Genomic DNA, 18,233 nt, shown 5'->3' with positions numbered 1-18,233 from the left:
TTCCCCAAAGGTAGGATGAACACCTAAGTTGGGTGTGGGCTGACTGCTGTGCCCAGGATTTGAACCTGTGTGGGCCTGACTCCGAGTAAGCCTGTGTGTCTGCAACTACCTATTTGTACTGAACGAGGAAGAAATTTCTTGAACATTCTTAAATGTCAAACAACCTTTTAAATTTATGTATGCAGTGTGTGTGTGTGGTCCAGCCTGGTGGAGGCAGCCACCTTCCTGTGTGCTACAGGGGCCCCATAGAAAGGATTCCAGGTGAAGGAAGCTCAAAAAACCTACACAATGAAACACCCACCCAAACCACTACATAACCAAAAACCAAACCCTAAATAGATAGAAAAATCTTACCCTTGCTGCACATGTTAGTAACCTTTAGTCACAACTTCCTCTACCCAAAGAAAAATAACCTGATAAAACACATACACACTGAAATAACAAGACAAGAACTAAACAACCACTCTTCCAACTTAGTCATGAACTCCAACCCAACAGACATACACCCTGAGGATTGGGGAGACAGTATAATAAGCACATATCTTCTTAAAAGAAAGAGGGGTTGCAGCCAAGCATGGATTTCACCTCCAAGGTTCATCCATGTGTTCCAGAAACAGTGAATAAAAATATACATATTTTTCATTTATTATACTTTGTTGCTGTCTCCCACGTTAGTGAGATAGCGCAAGGAAACACACGAAGGAATGGCCCAACCCACCCACATAAATGCCCACACACGCACATATACATACTTATATATTTCAATGTATACATACATATACATACACAGACATACATATATACACATGCACATATTCATACTTGCTGCCTTCATCCATTCCTGTTGCCAGCCCACCACACATGAAATGGCACCCATCTCCCCCCGCATGCACAGGAGGTAGTGCTAGGAAAAGACAACAAAGGCCATATTCGTTCACATTCAGTCTCTAGCTGTCAGGTGTAATGCACCAAAACAACAGCTCCCTTTCCACATCCAGGCCCCACATTATTATTATCATTACACTTAATCGCTGTTTCCTGCGTCAGCGAGGTAGCACAAAGAAACAGACAAAGAGAGGCCCAATTACTCATATATGCACATTTATATGTATTTAATTGCCCATATACATACATATACATTTCAACATATACATACATACACAGACATATACACACATACACATGTACATATTCATACTTGCTGCCTTCATCCATTCATGTCACCACCCTGCCACACAAAGTGGCATATCTAGGGTGTGGCAGCTAGGAGAGGTGCCCTGGGCACCACTCAACAGGTTTGTTTTTTGACATATGCTACCTGACTGACATTTCTAATGGTTTGGTTTTGTGAGATAAAAAAGATACTCGCCTACTTTTCAACTATAGTAATATTTTGCTACTCTCAGTTGCATTACTGCTTCTATGTTACAATTTTGATCAAATAAGCCTTTAAGTCTTTAAGAGTTTATAAAAGTTTAAGTTTGACCTAACTCTTCAACAGTTTATAATCACACTGTATATATTTTTATGTACATCCACTGTATGTACATTTCTAATCAAGCCAAGGGTGCAATTTCAGTGCTTGCCATAGGCACTATTTTCCCTAGATACACCCCTGGCCACATAGGAAACAGAGTCCCCCCCTCTGGTGAGATCACGCATAAAAAGGCCACATTCGTTCACACTCAGTCTCTGGCTGTCATGTGTAATGCACCAAAACCACAGCTCCCTTTCCACATCCAGGCCCCACAAAACTTTCCATGGTGTAACCCAGACGCTTCACATGCCCTGATTCAATCCATTAACAGCACGTCGACCCTGGTATACCACATAGTTCCAATTCATTCCATTCCCTGCATGCCTTTCACCCTTCTGAATGATCAGGCCCCAATCACTCAAAATCTTTTTCACTCCATCCTTCCACCTCCAATTTGGTCTCCCACTTCTCGTTCCCTCCACCTCTAACACACATATCCTTTTTGTCAACCATTTCAATACACCCTCTTCTGCTCTCTCAACCACACTTTTCATTTCCACACATCTCTCTTATCCTTTCATTATTTACTCGATCAAACCACCTCACACCACATACTGTACTCAAAACATCTCATTTCCAACACATCCATCGTCCCCCGCACAACCCTATCTATAGCCTATGCCTCACAACCATATAACATTGTTGGAACCACTATTCTATCCCTGGGAATGGGAAAGAAAGAATACTACCCATGCTTTCCTGTATATTGTAGAAAACAACTTAGACTGATGGGAGTAGGGACTAGAAATCCTTCACTCCTGTATCATTACCTTCCAAAAGTAGGAACATACAAAGGAGCAAAGGAAGGATCTTTTCCCAAGTGCTCAGTTGTCTGTTCCAGGTGGTAACTCACTTAACAGCACACACACACTTACACACACATATACAATACTGCCTGCATATTCCCATCATGTCACAGAAGGTGACTAAAAGGGGTGGAAGCATGGGGGCTGTACATTCTCTACTCTTGTTTTTACTTTCCAAAAGAAAGAACAGAGAAGGGGGCCAAGTGAGGATTTTTCTCCTAAGTCTTAGTCATCTGTTCTTGATGCTACCTCAGTAATGCAGGAAATGGCAAATATGTATAATATACACATATATACCTTTGCCTAAGCTAGATACCAATTTTATCAAGCAACCCTTAGGGGTAGATGAACAGATGGGTTGACTATGGACCAACTGCTGCAACCAGGATTCTAACCTATGTTCTCGACCCTGGACAGTCCGTGAATGCAACTTGGTCAGGAACACTAACTGACTGACCACAGCAGTCCATAACTATGAATATGAAAATGTGTGTGTTGTCTTTTCCTAGTGCTACCTCAGGCACACGCTGGGGGAGGAGGGTGCCATTTCATGTGTGGTAGGGTGGCAGTGGGAATGGATGAAGGCAGGATGTATGAATATGTACATGTGAATACATGTATATGTCTGTGTATGTGAATATATGTATATGTCTGTGTATGTATATGTATGTACATGCTGAAATGTATAGGTATGTATATGTGCGTGTGTGGGCATTTATGTATATACATGTGTAAGTGGGTGGGTTGGGCCATTCTTTCATCTATTTCCTTGCACTACCTCGCTAATGCGGGACACAGTGACAAAGTATAATAATAATAATGAAAAAGAAGAAAAAAAAATATATATATATATCATTTATATATATAAATATATATATATATATATATATATATATATATATATATATATATATATATATATATATATCATTTATGTTTTTTCCTGGAAACAGAAGATGGTCCAAATTCTTAAAAATGTTGATATATCAATTAACAAAGGTATTTGCATACCCCATATCCAAAGCTAAGAACACACAGATAATTATATGAGTACTGGTGATTTACATATGTAATTCCAGTAAACTCTATAAGTAATCATAATCTACATATCAATATAGGTATTATATGGAATGCTAAAGTCTGCTCTGCCTGGTCCTAAATTGATTTAGCTAATGACAGAAAGTAGATTTCTAATCAGCTGTATTCTTAAGCAACTAGTACATAATCTTAATTTATATTAAGAAATAAATATAAATACAATGTACTCTTGAAATTTAAGTAACATGGACAAAACATTTAACTGACGTGGAAGCCATTTTTGAGTTGGTGGTGCATTACGCTATTCTTGGTCTGTATTTTCTCCTTCAATGATCATGTCCTAATTTTCTGATTCTATGAATTTTCAATTATGCACCATCAGAAGAAAGTTTACTATCATTATTCAGTTTCAGCATGGGGAGAAGTCAGTTTAGTTACTGATCACTCTTGTGTCATCCAATTTTAGTCCCTTGGACGTCTGAATGCAGAGAGGGCACGAGCAGACTCCTGCAACTGAACACCTCCCACAGCCCCAAGACGGTAATTCAAATCATCTTGTGTGTCGCGGGATCTATTGTCATACACAGACAATCCCTCCACAAGTCCTTGCAACACACTGACTTCTACTCCCTCTATCACGTCTACTTCACTAGATGCTCCCCGCATGTCTTCCTCCTTTCCTTCATCACTGCGCGTCACCTATAACAACATAGGCACCCGGCCATCACATAAACAGGGGAACAAAACAGGCAAGCCACATAAAAAGCTCATTCACCATAGTTTGTTAAAAGTGTTTGGCAAGTTTCATATGCTTTGTAATTTACAACATGTAGATTTTGCTCTGCTTAAACTGCTAATGAAATCATACATATCTGCCTCTAAAGAAATAGTTTCATAACACCGTCATGAAAACCATATAAATGAATATCATTTCATATGAAGAATGAGCCTTAACCATACTTCACTGTTAAAGTCCAATAAAAATACTCCATTTGATATGTGGCCAAAAACATTCATAAAACAACCATAAGTCACTCACTCTAAAAAAAAGGCAGTTTAAATAAACATTTACTTACAATAGAGAAAATATTTTTCACTTTTATTACTAAAACTATTCAGAGCCATATGCATGCATATTTAAGTCATCAAGAGCGACAGAAATACAAATTCTGCCTCTGAAAATGGAGATACTGTATCTGTTAACTTCTGGATGCATGATAAAAATGAACGATGCTTTATGGAAGGTGTTACAAATATATGGTGTGGGAGGAGTTTTCAACAAGAGGTTTAGGCATGTATGCAAGTAGGTAAAGAGGAAAGTGAGTTGTTCCAGGTTAGGGTGGGTCTGCAGCAGAAGTGTATGTTTGATGGTACAATAATCCAGTCAGTGCTGTATGGATACAAGGCATGGACCTTAGACAAAAATATAAAGACTAGGGTGAATGTGTTGGAAATGAAATGTTTGAGGACAATATGTGGTGTGTGAAGGGTTGATTGAGTTAGAAAAGAATGGGTAAGACAGAGGTGTGGCAGTGAGAGTGTTTGTATGAGGAAGCTGAAGAGGCTGTGCCTAAATGGTTTGGACATATGGAGAGCATGAGCGAGGACAGGATGACTAAGAGGGTATACATGTCAGAAGTGCAGGGTGCAAGGAAAAGGGGAAACCAAGAAGATTGAAGGATGGATTGAAAGATGCTTTGAAGGTTCGGGGCCAGAACATGCAGGAGGGTGCAAAAGAGAGTGATTTGGATGATATGCAGTCCATGGGTTGAACCAGGGCATATGAAGTGGTTGGGGAAAACCACAGAAAAGCCTGTGGGGCTTCACTGTGGATAGGAAACTCTAAGATATGAGATAGCTGAAGAGGTTGTGCTGAAATGGTTTGGACATATGAAGAGGATGAGTGGGGAAAGGATTACTAACAGAATATGTACATCAGACAAGGAGGGTACAAGGAAATGGGAAAAACCAAGATGGGATGATGGACTGAAAGATGCTTTGAGGTTTGGGGCCAGAACATGCAGGAAGGTGCAAGGAGTGCAAGGAATAGAGTAAATTGGAGCCATATGTGTACATGGGATGATGTGCAGTCAATGGGTTGAACCAAGGCATATGAAGTGATTAGGGGGAAACCACAGAAAAGTCTGTTACGGATAGGAAACACTCTCTCTCTCTCTCTCTCTCTCTCTTTTCCTCAAGTACATTAAATGTGACACCTTAACATTGGATGTGAGTTAAAAACAAGGCAATTTTCTTTTGTCTGTTCTTGGTGAGAGTAAATGTGAATAAAAACAATGTTACTGGGTTCAGCAGGTCAGAGAAACAAGTTAGTACGGGTTTAAGTCTGAGTGGAGAAAACTTGCAGGAAGTAGGGTGTTTTCAATATCTGAAAGTGGATATGGCACTAAAGAGAATGATGGAAACAGAGGTAAGCCATAGGGTGGGTAAGGCGGCAAAGGTTCTGGGAGCACTGAGGAATGCATGGAAAAAGAGATTGCAATCTGAGAGGATGAAAATAAGTATTTGAAGGTACAGTGTTCCCAACGATGTATGGATGAGGCAAGGACTATACATGAGACTATATGGAGGAATGTGCATGTGTTGAAATGTAACGTCTGAGAAAAATATGTGGCGTAAAGTAGATTGATCAAGTAATAAAAGGGTAAGCAAGAGATGCTAGAAAAAGAAGAGTGTAGTTGAGAAAGCTGAAGAAGGTTAGCTGAAATGGTTTGGCCATATGGAGAAAATGAGTAGGGAGAGGTTGACAAAGAGGATATATGTATGTCAGAAGTGGAGGTGACAAGATGGGGTAGACTAAATAGGATGGAAGGATGGAGTGAAATATTTTTGAGTAATCATGGAAGGATGGAGTGAAATATTTTTGAGTAATCATGGACTAAACATGCAAGGAAGTGAGAGGTATGTATGTGACAGAGTAAAATGGAGCAACGTGGTACATGGGGCCATGTGCTATCAATGGAATGAACCTGATGATACGAAGCAGCTTGGGAAAACTTTGGAAAGGTCTACTGGGCCTGGTTGTGAAAAAGGCTATGGTTTTAGTGCATTGCATATGACAGCTAGAGATTGGATGTGAACAATATGGCCTTTCTTTATCCTGGCACTACCTCACTAATGCAGCTAATGGCAAACAAATATGAAAAAAAAGTGTGTGTGTGTGTGTGTGTGTGTGTGTGTGTGTTTTTTTTTTTTTTTTGTGTGTGTGTGTGTGTGTGTGTGTGTGTGAGAGTCTGTCTATCTGTCTCTATGAAGTGGAGGAAATGAGGAGAATGGGGAGACCAAATTGGAGATGGGAGGATGGAGTGAAAAAGATTTTGATTGATCGGAGCCTGAACATGCACGAGGCATATACAGAGCATCAGATTGGGGAGGAGCACTGTGGTTTCAAAAGTGCTAGAGGATGTGGAGACCATGTGTCTGCTTGAAAAATGTGTGTGAGAAATACTTAAGAGAAATGGATAGATTTGTAATTGGCGTTTATGGATCTGGAGAAAACACAAGATAGGGTTAACAGAGATGCCTTGTGGATGGTCTTGAGAATATATGAAATAGGAGGAAAGCTGCTAAAAGCATTAGTTTATATCAAGGGTGTAAGGCATATGTACAAGTAGGAAGTGAGAAAGAATGGTTCCAATTGAAGGTTGGTCTGCAGCAGGGGGTGTGTGATGTCACCATGGTTGTTCAATTTGTTTATGGATGGGGAGAGGAGGGAGATAAATGTGAGTCTTGGCAAGAGGGGAAGTATGCAGTCTGTATGGGATGAGAGGGCCTGGGAAATGAGCCAGATGTTGCTTGCCAATGATACAGCACTGGTGGCAGATTCAAGTGTGAAAATGAAGTAGTTGGTGAATGAATCTGGAAGAATGTGTGAAAGGAGGAAGTTGAGCATAAATGTATATAAAAACAAGGTTATTATGTTTAGTGGAATTGTGGGACAGGTTAGTTAGGGTGTGAGTTTAAGTTGAGGAAAATTGGAGGAAGAGAAGTGCTTTAGATACCTGGGAGTAGACATGGCAGCGAATAGAACCATGGAAGCTGAAGTGAGTCAGAGGGAGGGTGAGGGGTACAAAGGTTTTGATATCACTGAAGAATATGTGGAAAAAAGATCATTATCTTAGAGGGCAAAAAATGGGTATGTCTGAACATATAGTAGTCCCACCACTATAATATGGATGCGAGGCATGGGCTTCAGATAAGACTGTGCCAAAGAGGGTGGGTGTATTGGAAATGAAATATTTGAAGGAAGTATGTAGTGTGAGGTGGTTTGATTAAGTAATGAAAGGGTTTGAGTGGTAAGAGAAAAATGTGGTAATAAAAAGTGAGGTTGAGAGAAAGTTGAAGAGGATGTGCTGAAATGCTTTGGACATATGGAGTGAATAAGAAACGAAAGATTGACATTGACAAAGAGGATATATGTGTCAGAAGTGGAGGAAACAGAGAAAGGGGAGACAATATTGGAGATGGATGGATGGAGCAACTGGGTGCCTGAACATGCAGTAGGGTCAAAGGCATGCACAGGATAGAGTGAACTGGAACAATGTAGTATATTGGAGTCAATGAACTGTCAGTGGACTGCATCAGGGGATGTAAAGCATCTGGGATAAACCATGGAATGGTCTGTTAGGCCTGGTTGTGGATATGGGGCTGTTTCCAGTGCAGTACACATGACAGCTAGAGAATGGAAGTAAGCAAACACAGCCTTTCTACATCTGTTCCTGGCACTACCTCACTAACAGAGGAAACATCAGTTAAGTATGGAGATGGAAGGATGGAGCAACTGGGGCCTAAACATGCAGGAGGGAGAAAGGCATGCAGGGAATGGAGTGACATGGAACAATGATGTATACTGGGGTCGACATGCTGTCAATGGACTGAACCAGAGCATGTGAAACATTCAGGGTAAACCATGTGAAGGTCTGTGGGGCCTGGATGTGGATAGGGAGCTGTGGTTTCGCTGCATTACAAATGACAGCTAGATAATGAGTGTGAGCGGATGTGGCCTTTCTTTGTTTCTTGGTGTTACCTCGCTGATGCAGGGGGTGTCAACGTGGTTCCAGTGGGGTGGGGAGGCACTGGGATTGGATGAAGGTGGGCAAGTATGAATATGTACATATGTATATATGTATGTATAAGGGATGATCATAGCTAGGCGGTTAGCATTCCCAACTACCACGCAAAGGTCCCGGATTCAGGTCCTTGCTGTCAGAGGACATTATGTGTTCTATGAAAGTGTGCATTCATGTGCATGTTATTTGTGTTCATATACCTCCACATTGATACAGTAAAGTTAAGTAAAATGCTAGCTGCTGGAAATGGATGAGATGAAGGGTATTAAATTACTTGTAGTCTTAGCCATTTCCCTATCAATGGCAATCATAGCCAAGTGGTTAGCATTCCTGACTACTACGCACAAGTCCTGGATTCGAGTCTTGGCTGTTGGAGGGTATTCTGTGTTCTATGAAAGTGCACGTTCAAATGCACTATATGCATGTATATGTATGTACATGTGTGTGTGTATGTGTGTGCTTGTGTATATATGTGTGTATATGAGAGGATGGGTCTTTCTTAGTCTGTTTCCTGGCGCTAACTCGCTAACGCAGGAAACAGTAATCAAGAATAATAATAATAATGATAATAATAATAATATATATATATATATATATATATATATATATATATATATATATATATATATATATATATATATATACACACATAACAAAAACGAATGTGAATTTGGAGATGTCATCAAAATTTGCAAAGCTTCAAGGAGAATATCAAAAGAAAAGTATATTAATATTTGTTCATACATATGTAAAATATCCTCTATGCACCAAAGTTATGACATTCCCACACATGCAACAATGTTCCCTATCTTATTAATGCAAATGCTTCCTTAATATGTCTTCCACTTCCTCTTTGGCTTCTCCCTGAATTCAGTTACAAGTCAGATTATTTCTCTATATCAATAATATTCTAAGTGCAAGAGACTCTCACCTGAGCCTATAAAGGGGAAGGCAGATAAGTACTTTAGCTCTAGCATCTTCTTCAGAAAGTCTTAGACCATACAATAAAAAAGCAAGCTTAATCAATGAATGTCCAGTGACTGTTAAATCAATCCAAATAACTAATCACTAGATGCTATACAATAAAAATGTAATGAACATAACATTCAATCACCCTTGTTTCCACAACCTGGTATCAAATGGAGGCCCCCCTCATTCAGGCTTCCAGATGTCAACATGAGTCAGATTAACCAGCGCATAATGGAGGAAAACTGTATTGCTGCAAAAGACTTATTTCTGACTTTTGCACTGGAATAGGCTTGCTATAGAGGCAAATGCTATGGCTGATGTGTCCTCTTCAGGCTGGACACAATCATTCTTTCAGAAATGTAATTGCCAAACTTTTTTTAGCTAGCCCACACAATTTTTTCAGTTTTACTCAAAATAAGTTCTTTTACACTAAATTTACCACTAAATTGGCTTTGCATTTAAACTTGCAGTTACTCCTTTCTCAACCTTAGGTTCTACCTTAATTTCAACTATGAACACAAACAAGAAGAGCACAAGTTTAGAGATCATGAAGTGGGTATGATGAAACTCTGTGACACTGCAGTTACCCTGTGTCAAAGTACAGCGACAGAGCCTCATGCTAGTTTCAGACAATTAGGTAGTCACCAATAGAGGAAGGTGACACAAATCAGATCTGTTCCAAGAACAAAAGTCTCCATACAGACTATCAGGAGATGAGTTAAACAATAATATCCTCAGACTGGTTAGATGTGACAAGTAGAGTACAGCAAGGTTAAGTACATCTCTCATTACGATATACAGTATAAAATGACAATAACAAAATACTAGGAAGCACAGATATTACTAACTGGAGAGTCATGCTACAACTGAATGCCTACTCCCAAAAGCTGACTTAGACAAGCTGGCAGTCAAACTGGGTACGCAAGTGCTATATGAATATTTATGTCAAGAAGTGCCATTTTCATAACAGCACTTAAAAATGAAAATATAACAACAGTATCAACTTTACTGGGCTATGTACTAATCACTGATGACCTAAGCTATCTAAGCAGAATTCAGAAGTAGTAAAGAAAACAAATTATATCAGCCACTTCATAGGTAGGATGTTTTAATTCAGTCTGAGTAAATAATCCTGATTCTCTACAGTTAACTAATGTGTCCCCATCTTGAATACTAAGTTCAGTTTTGATTGCTCTACTTGAAAAACAACACAGACGGAACAATATCCAGCAGTGAGCCACCAAGACAATTCCTGGATTCAGACACAAATGCCACGAAAGCTGTTTAAAAGACCTTAATTCATTTAGCCTAAAAAAGTAGCTTACAACAATGAAACTAAAAGGATCAATGACTTCAATAAATTTCGTCCAAAACAGCTATCTAAGATTCAGCCCTACTACAGTAATGGATGCTAAGTCACTTCAAATGAGGCAAAAAATCATTCTTTATGAGGATTCTTAAATAGCCCATGTATCTCTTGAAAGCTGTGAGAGGCAACTAAGAGGAGCAGGAGAAGAGGGATGGAAATTCTCCCCTCCTGTAGTACTTTCCAAAACAAGGAACAGAAACTGGAATCATCCATTCCAAAAGCAACCTCACCAGTGCAGGGAACAGAGACAAGAATCATCCATTCCAAAAGCTACCTCACCAATGAAAGAAATAGTGAACACAAATGAAAGTAAAAAGCCTTCTTAATAAACAAAATGACTTACCTCTATATGCAGTTGAAAGTAACACTGAACATAAATCTAACCCTTTCAGCGATATGGACATCAATCTACTGTTATGAAGCACAGTGCTATGTCAATCTATACACTCATTTTCCCACCACAAGTCAAATTATGCACACTCTACTGGCCTGCCATAAGTGGCAACCCAAACGAAGAAAAAGTCACTGAAGCTATCTGGAGGGCTCAGTAACTCGCCAGTGACCACATTGGGCAGTTGTGCACCTTTACTTAGAGCTTGCCAAGACTGTGGTGCTTACTCCCAATCACAACTTCCACCACTGTGCCCCTGCTGTACCAACGCCAACCTCAGTTAGGATTAGCCAATCCAGTAAATAATGTATCATTTCTAAAGTCCTCAACTTTTTAATCTAGGAAAAAAAGTTTTGGTAGTTCCTCTGCAATTAAAATTACAAAATGTAGGTTTATGTAATTAGCATACATAAGTATGGCCAATCTGGTAGATAGTGTTCTTCATACACTATGAATGATTAAGTTTTAATTCTTAATAAAAATATCACATTTCTGTTTGCAATTTCATAAAAAAATAATAATAATAATTTGTAATTTTTTTGAACTATGGAAGGTCGAAAGCATCAATTGTGCAATGAAAAGGTTAAATCAGACTTAATGATACTTCATTTCAAATCCATATGAGATTTATCTGTCTTCTAGAAAAATAATGAATAAAAAAGTTTACAAGAATTTTCCTGAAGCTAACCATTTGCTGTTTTACTTTCTCAATAATAAGGTATGTGGTTTTGATCTTTCCTATTCTCAAAGCCTTAAAAGGACAATGGTCATATGCTGTTTACATTCCTTCTTAAGTATACCCCACGTTAATGGCTGCTAAACATTCATAGACAGGGCTTGTGATTTTACTGTGCTGTCCACCACTGTACCTTGAATTAACATGATTAGTTCAAGAAACAGAAACTGCATATGATATTTGGGTAAGGTCTTCAATGAACATGTCATTCTAAAAATAAATCATGTGTTCAGTTACGTACTCACTTTTCATAATGATACTGTTTTTCATATCATGTTCCTGAAAGCACCTCAGCAATCCTTTTTCCCATCACAGTGATTTCTTATACAGAAGTAAAGAATCTAATTCTTTCAAATCTTGCTGCTGCATTCTCTTTCTCAAACTTCCTTTGCTCGGAAATTCTTTCAAACCCTGCTGTTGCACTCTTTCTCAGACTTCCTTTGCTCTAAAAATTTTCTAAATTACTAACACTGTATTGATCATTCTTCAATACAAGCCCTGCACTTACGAAGTACATATCATATTTGCATGTTTCTTTTCTGCCACTTCTTGAAACTTCTGTAACACTATACACATAATTTATCCTTTCACTAGTTGCCTTAATGCACTGGCATGTTAACTTTCGAAATCTTCCTGGCTACAACACCTATAATTTGTTTCCTTCTAATCAAACAATGTGTTATATATTCATTACTGCATCTATGTATAATTTTCACATTAATGCTTAACCTCAAACATACCATGTATTTATTCATATACCTGTAAATCCCAGATAATGATCCATGCAGTACATATTCTTGATTAAACACTGCTGGCTGTATCCAGCGATTACAGCACCAGTTTCACAATTCACATTCTCTACAGTAGTGCAACTTGGTTAATAAAAGAAAACTGATTAACTGTCTAGCACAAATAATGCAATCCTCAAAATAGCATGGTTAAGCAAAGCAACAATAATCATGCAAAAGTAATGAAAGACCAATAGTCAAGAGCAGAATATGAAACTGTCCATTTGTTGATAGTAATGTTTGCTATCAATGCCTATGTTTCTTCCTAATTTTGCAGTTCATCAACTTACCAACCAAAAGCAATGTTGATTTTTTAAATCCTATTCTGGCATTGCATGTTCAAAAAAAGGACTTTAACTACACCAAAAAGTTAAAAATTCTCTCTACAATGTGCCACAGCTAGATTAACAAACAATGAGAATCAGTGAGTAAAAATTACGATATCCACAACTTCAACTGTTTGTTTTGTGTTGAATAATAACTTCAACCTCTGTGGGAAACTTATTAAGTATTTACTGATTTTCCTGTTTATTACTTCATTTTATGAGAAAAGTCCTTTTTTCATGTGTATAACACCAGAGTAGTATCCTTCAGTAAGGTAAAACATTTCTTCTGGAAAGAAGTTGAGGAAGTATGAAACAAGACAGGCATGGAATACAAGAGTCTCTGACTATTAAAATCTGTTCTTGTTCAATAAAACAGAAAGCTGATGGAAAGAAGTAATGCCATGGTTCTAAGCACCATCAGTAAGATCTGGCATGGGTGACTGTCATCAAACTGTCTCTTATCATATAATGTTGTCAGAAGTTAGCAATAAAGCTCATTTCAGTCATTCAAACAGGTCCCTAGATGGTACATCTCTTAACAGTCATTTATAAATTCAAAATTAAGTCCCAGGATCTACTAGTCTAGCCAGTTTCTTACTGAAGTTCACTAAACAGTAATCTTAAAAGAATTTTACAAAACTTTATATATAAACCTTATCACATTAGTATCAAACCTGACACAACAATAATCCAACAGCTCTGTAATATCATTGAGAAAAATACTTTGTAGAACCAGCACACAATATTATACTCACAAGAGGTTTAGATCGATGTGTATCAACACAGTCAATAGGAATCTTGAAGAATTCAACTTTACACCCATAGGCTTGTGGTGTGAGCTTGATTATTGTGTGCAAGGGGACTTTCATGTAGGGAAGCTCCGCTGTATAGATAAACAAATTATGTGATAAAAAATTACCTAAACTGAATTCACAACATTCAATCACTCAAAAGTTTGTAAATTTCTTTGCCTGCCTATTCAACTTTTTCCAATTCAGTTTTTTAAGTATTAAATCCTTTTATGAACAGTGAAAAGAATTATATTCCCAGAAATAATAAATATGAGTTACATTTTGTCACCCAGATTCTGTACTGTAAAAAAGATATATCTCAGATAAACTTATATGATTTTCATGAGTTTCTTTTAAGATGAAAACTTGCACTATGCACTTGTCAAACTACGTGTCATATGAGAAAAAAGTGGAAAATATAAGTAATGTCCCCATACCACCAGTTTTATCAAGAAAGTATGCCAGGACACATCTGAGAACAGCTTGATGGCCCACAACCAATACATTTTCCTGTCGTTCTAGTTCCATTATAACACTTTCCAGACGAACTACAACATCTTCGTAAGATTCACCACGTGGATATCTAGAATACAACAAAACTTTAGATCAATAACTTTAAGAGACAAACATTCAGCTTCTAGGGGTATTTTCATCTATAATTCCTCACATTTTTCAGTTAATTATCTAATGTATAACAAATGAAATCCATCTTGAAGTATTCTGAACAAAAAACAGACCTAAATTTCAACATGAATCCTAGTTACTGAAATAAGAATTTGATCATGATCCATAGGTGTAAATGAAACTTTAGAAGAATATTGCTTCAAATACCTATAGGAGTATTTATTTTGATCACGAGCAGCAAACTCCTCTGGGTATTGCTCCTGGATTTCTTCATACGTCAAACCTTCACATATACCCTAAAGCATTAAGAGAAAAAATGATGCAGATAATGAATGAAAACACTAAAACATACTAAAACCTACATGAAGCAACAATATCTGAGAGAACAAGGTGTTCAATGGAAAAGGTGAAAGAATATGCTAGCACAAAATGCAACTTCTGAGTGAATGCTCTAAACTAAATAAGATCTGAGCCAAACTGTTAAAGCAATGAAATGCACTATCATATTAAATCATACTTTTCTGTACATCAAATATTACATTTTCCCCAAACAAGTGCAAAATAGGACTGCGTTCCCCACAAAAACAAGATATTAAAAAAAGGAAAAATATTGTTTTCCTTGATCTTTTATTCCAAGCAATCACTGATCTTACTATCATCTACAAACAAAACAGAAATAAATATCAAGTATGAAGATAAACCACACCTCTTGGAAACTAGTTTTTATAATTCTGATCAATATATGGCCCATCACTGGCCCTTCTCCATTTTTTCAAACAATGGTAGAGAGGGGAACAACATATACATCACACATATACTCAATCAGGTTTGTTAAAAACTCACTGCATCAATCTCATTGAGAGCCTTCCATCTTTCCTGAGGAGCATCAATGCCAGATGCTGTCTGGACTGTTCTCTTCATACAAGATGTCCACACACGAAGACTGGGGATGTTCTGACTGGTAATGAACTTGGCCAAAGCATTTGCATACTGCCGTCCTCGGTGAGAGAGATCAGAATCTCCTCCAATACGACCTAACTGATTATAAACAGACTCTCCATGCTGTGGGTATGAAATGTGGAATAATGCTTCTGACTGTTCCCTAATGGTATTGTAAAACTAAGTTATGAAACATCAATTCCTTTCAGAAAGACGAGATAGTATCTTAAGCAAATTACTGGACAATTAATGACTTATTCTGACACCAAATGTCAACAGATCAAAAACATAAACACTGAACAAATATGCAATCTTGTTTTTCATAAGTAAATAATACATAATTAGATTACTGACCTTTTTTTCTCTAGTATACTAAAATTATTCATAAAACTAAATAGTCAAAATTCCCATTCCTAAATCGTTTAATATCTCTTTTAAACATACCCTGGTTAGGTAGATGGAACGTGGTGTAATGTGTATATTCATGAGGTAGTAAGCAATGCGACTTTCTATGTGACCTTCCTGCTTGTGCACCACCACACGACGTCCTGTTAAAAATAAGTCTTGAATTACAGAAACCTGTCTGTGTACTTAGACATGTAAGGGCATCTGAAATACCAATCTCTGCCATTTAGATCTAGATGCTGAGGGGCACACTACCTAAGACAGTGACCTTATTTCCATCACAAGGTTAACTACAATGTGGACAGCATACATAAATCTAAGAGGATGTATGAGAGTAGGGAATGTTCAGGAGATGAGGTCTCACGAGTGCAAAATGCCCTTCCCATAGAGTAAAAACAAGTGATTACAGAGCTACTGTAAACTGTAGAAACTTAAATGTAAAATTTGTAAATACCCAGTATCAATGTATTCCTATGTTGATGTACATTATTCATGCAAGAGACAAACACTTTTCCATTCTAATTACCAGAGAAAAAAAATGAAAAATATAAAATACATCTTTAGTAGAAAAGAAGTTGAGAGATGGTGTTTAATAGTTTCCTTAATTTGACAAAATTAAACCTGAAGAACAAGTAATTACTACTTTCAGGGGTAGCTCAACACCTGACTGAGCACAATCAGTTGGCTCAAATTCTAATTACAGTAAAAGAACCCAGCTGCGTGAGGGGCAGGTGGTCAATTTGCTTTCATAATATCATATCAATTTAGCGATGGTTCTTTTCGCAGTTTCAGCAAGTTATGAATGGCCGACTTTCCCCATTACTGTGTCAGAAGGAACATTGTTCAACAAAATAGAAAACCTTACCTAATCACATAAGAAGGTAACTATTCATATGCTTAAATTCCACTGAAATCTTTATACAGAAGACACAATATCCCAATCTGGGAAAATAAAAACTTATGCCTTAATGACAATTTATGCAACAAAAATATTCTACTGCTATTAATTACCATAACACTGCAAATTCAAATCAAGAAGAAAAAAAAAAATCAATGTGCTTCTTAAGTATGAAATGCTGTCTTGTAAATGGCACAGAGAAATAAAGAAAAATCAAAAAAAAATGAAAGGGCAACAGAAAAAGCCTCATCAAACTTTAACACTGAAATTACAATCATAATGAGAAAAATCATATAAAATGAAGTTTAAACAATGAGTTGTCTTACTTATTGGTGCAAAAACTCAATTTTGAGAAAATTTGGTTTAAGTTGGCACATTCCTTGAACATCATTTTCCTCCATCTAAAGATTAGCATACATGTTATTTAAGGTTCACAGTAGCTTGAGCTAAGCATATCCTTCCAAAGCTTATGAGCCACAGTGTGTAAGGAACAGTTCCCATGGATGTGTAAGGTAAAAATGGCATACCTCCTCAAGTCCTACGAGAGTGTGATCCTGGGCTTGCTATATCTGTGTTCCTAAGCTAGTACTGAACTTGCCTGCTATATCATTTCCATCTTGGATCCTAAACTAGTACTGACCTTGCTTGCTATATCATCTCTGTTTTGAAACATGTCTTAGTGCAGCACATCCCTGTGCTCCTAGGATAGTACTGATCCTTGCTTGCTATATCATCTCTGTCTTAGAAGCATGTCTTAGTGCAGCCCATCCCCAAGAAAGGAAACCATTCTAACCCTTCTATCATCCCACTGCTCTCTTTATTGCTCTTTCAAATTCTTTGAAATTCTTTTAACTCTCAGGTTCTTAATCATTTAGTCTCACTCCCTTCTTTCTATTTACCACGAAAATGATTTTCACTTAAGAAATTCCACAGGTGATCTCTCTTATGTGACTTATCCCTGATCTGACTTTCTTTAGGACTGTTACTCACAATGGTCATCAACAATTCCAAAGCATCTGACAGAGCGTGCCATAAGTCTTTGCTTTCATAACTTTTTTCCTTTGTCATTTCTGCTTCTCTCTGTTCTTTAATGCATAAACTCTTTTTTAACTGATTCCATGCACTGATTCTCCTATTTATTGTTGTCAAAAGTGATGTCCATAAATAACTTTTGTCAATCTTTAATCCCCTGAATTTTAAACCAATGATACTATTCCACATAATCCAAATCATTTTTTCTCTTCAACCTGAGTATTCATTCTATTTTCTCAGATTTAAAAAATCTATCCCATCAATGCAGACCTGTGAATCTCAGAAGGAGAAGCAACACACTGGTTAACTTCAAGAATGAAAAATGCTACATCTATCTATACCCTAGATAACTTTTATAATTTCATGGAGAATAAAAAGACGTTTTGGAAGGGGGTAAATAAAGTGCGTAAGACAAGAGAACAAATGGGAATATCAGTGAACAGTGAAGGGGGCTAATGGGGAATGGGGAAGTAATGGTGAAGTGAGGAGATGGAGTG

General features: G+C 37.5%; 1 protein-coding gene across 2 annotated transcripts in view; it reads right to left on the bottom strand.

Annotated features, from left to right (window-relative positions):
• The window catches only part of LOC139767144 (6-phosphofructo-2-kinase/fructose-2,6-bisphosphatase 1-like), a 91,503-nt gene that overhangs the window by 17,522 nt on the left and 55,748 nt on the right, over positions 1 to 18,233 (bottom strand). Inside the window, exons 6-11 of one of the 2 annotated variants that reach the window (XM_071696172.1) lie at positions 15,846 to 15,949; positions 15,306 to 15,524; positions 14,670 to 14,758; positions 14,276 to 14,421; positions 13,803 to 13,930; positions 1,392 to 4,080 (exon numbers count right to left, since the gene is read on the bottom strand). In XM_071696172.1, coding sequence (XP_071552273.1) covers positions 3,844 to 4,080; positions 13,803 to 13,930; positions 14,276 to 14,421; positions 14,670 to 14,758; positions 15,306 to 15,524; positions 15,846 to 15,949 — 923 coding nt within the window. In that variant the 3' untranslated portion in view covers positions 1,392 to 3,843. Of the gene's footprint in view, positions 1 to 1,391; positions 4,081 to 13,802; positions 13,931 to 14,275; positions 14,422 to 14,669; positions 14,759 to 15,305; positions 15,525 to 15,845; positions 15,950 to 18,233 lie in introns of those variants that run through there. The other variant, XM_071696173.1, reaches the window with a different exon arrangement.

This window comes from Panulirus ornatus, chromosome 59 (genome assembly GCF_036320965.1).
Source record: "Panulirus ornatus isolate Po-2019 chromosome 59, ASM3632096v1, whole genome shotgun sequence".
NCBI lineage: Eukaryota > Metazoa > Arthropoda > Malacostraca > Decapoda > Palinuridae > Panulirus > Panulirus ornatus.
This window is presented reverse-complemented; position numbering and strand designations above follow the sequence as displayed.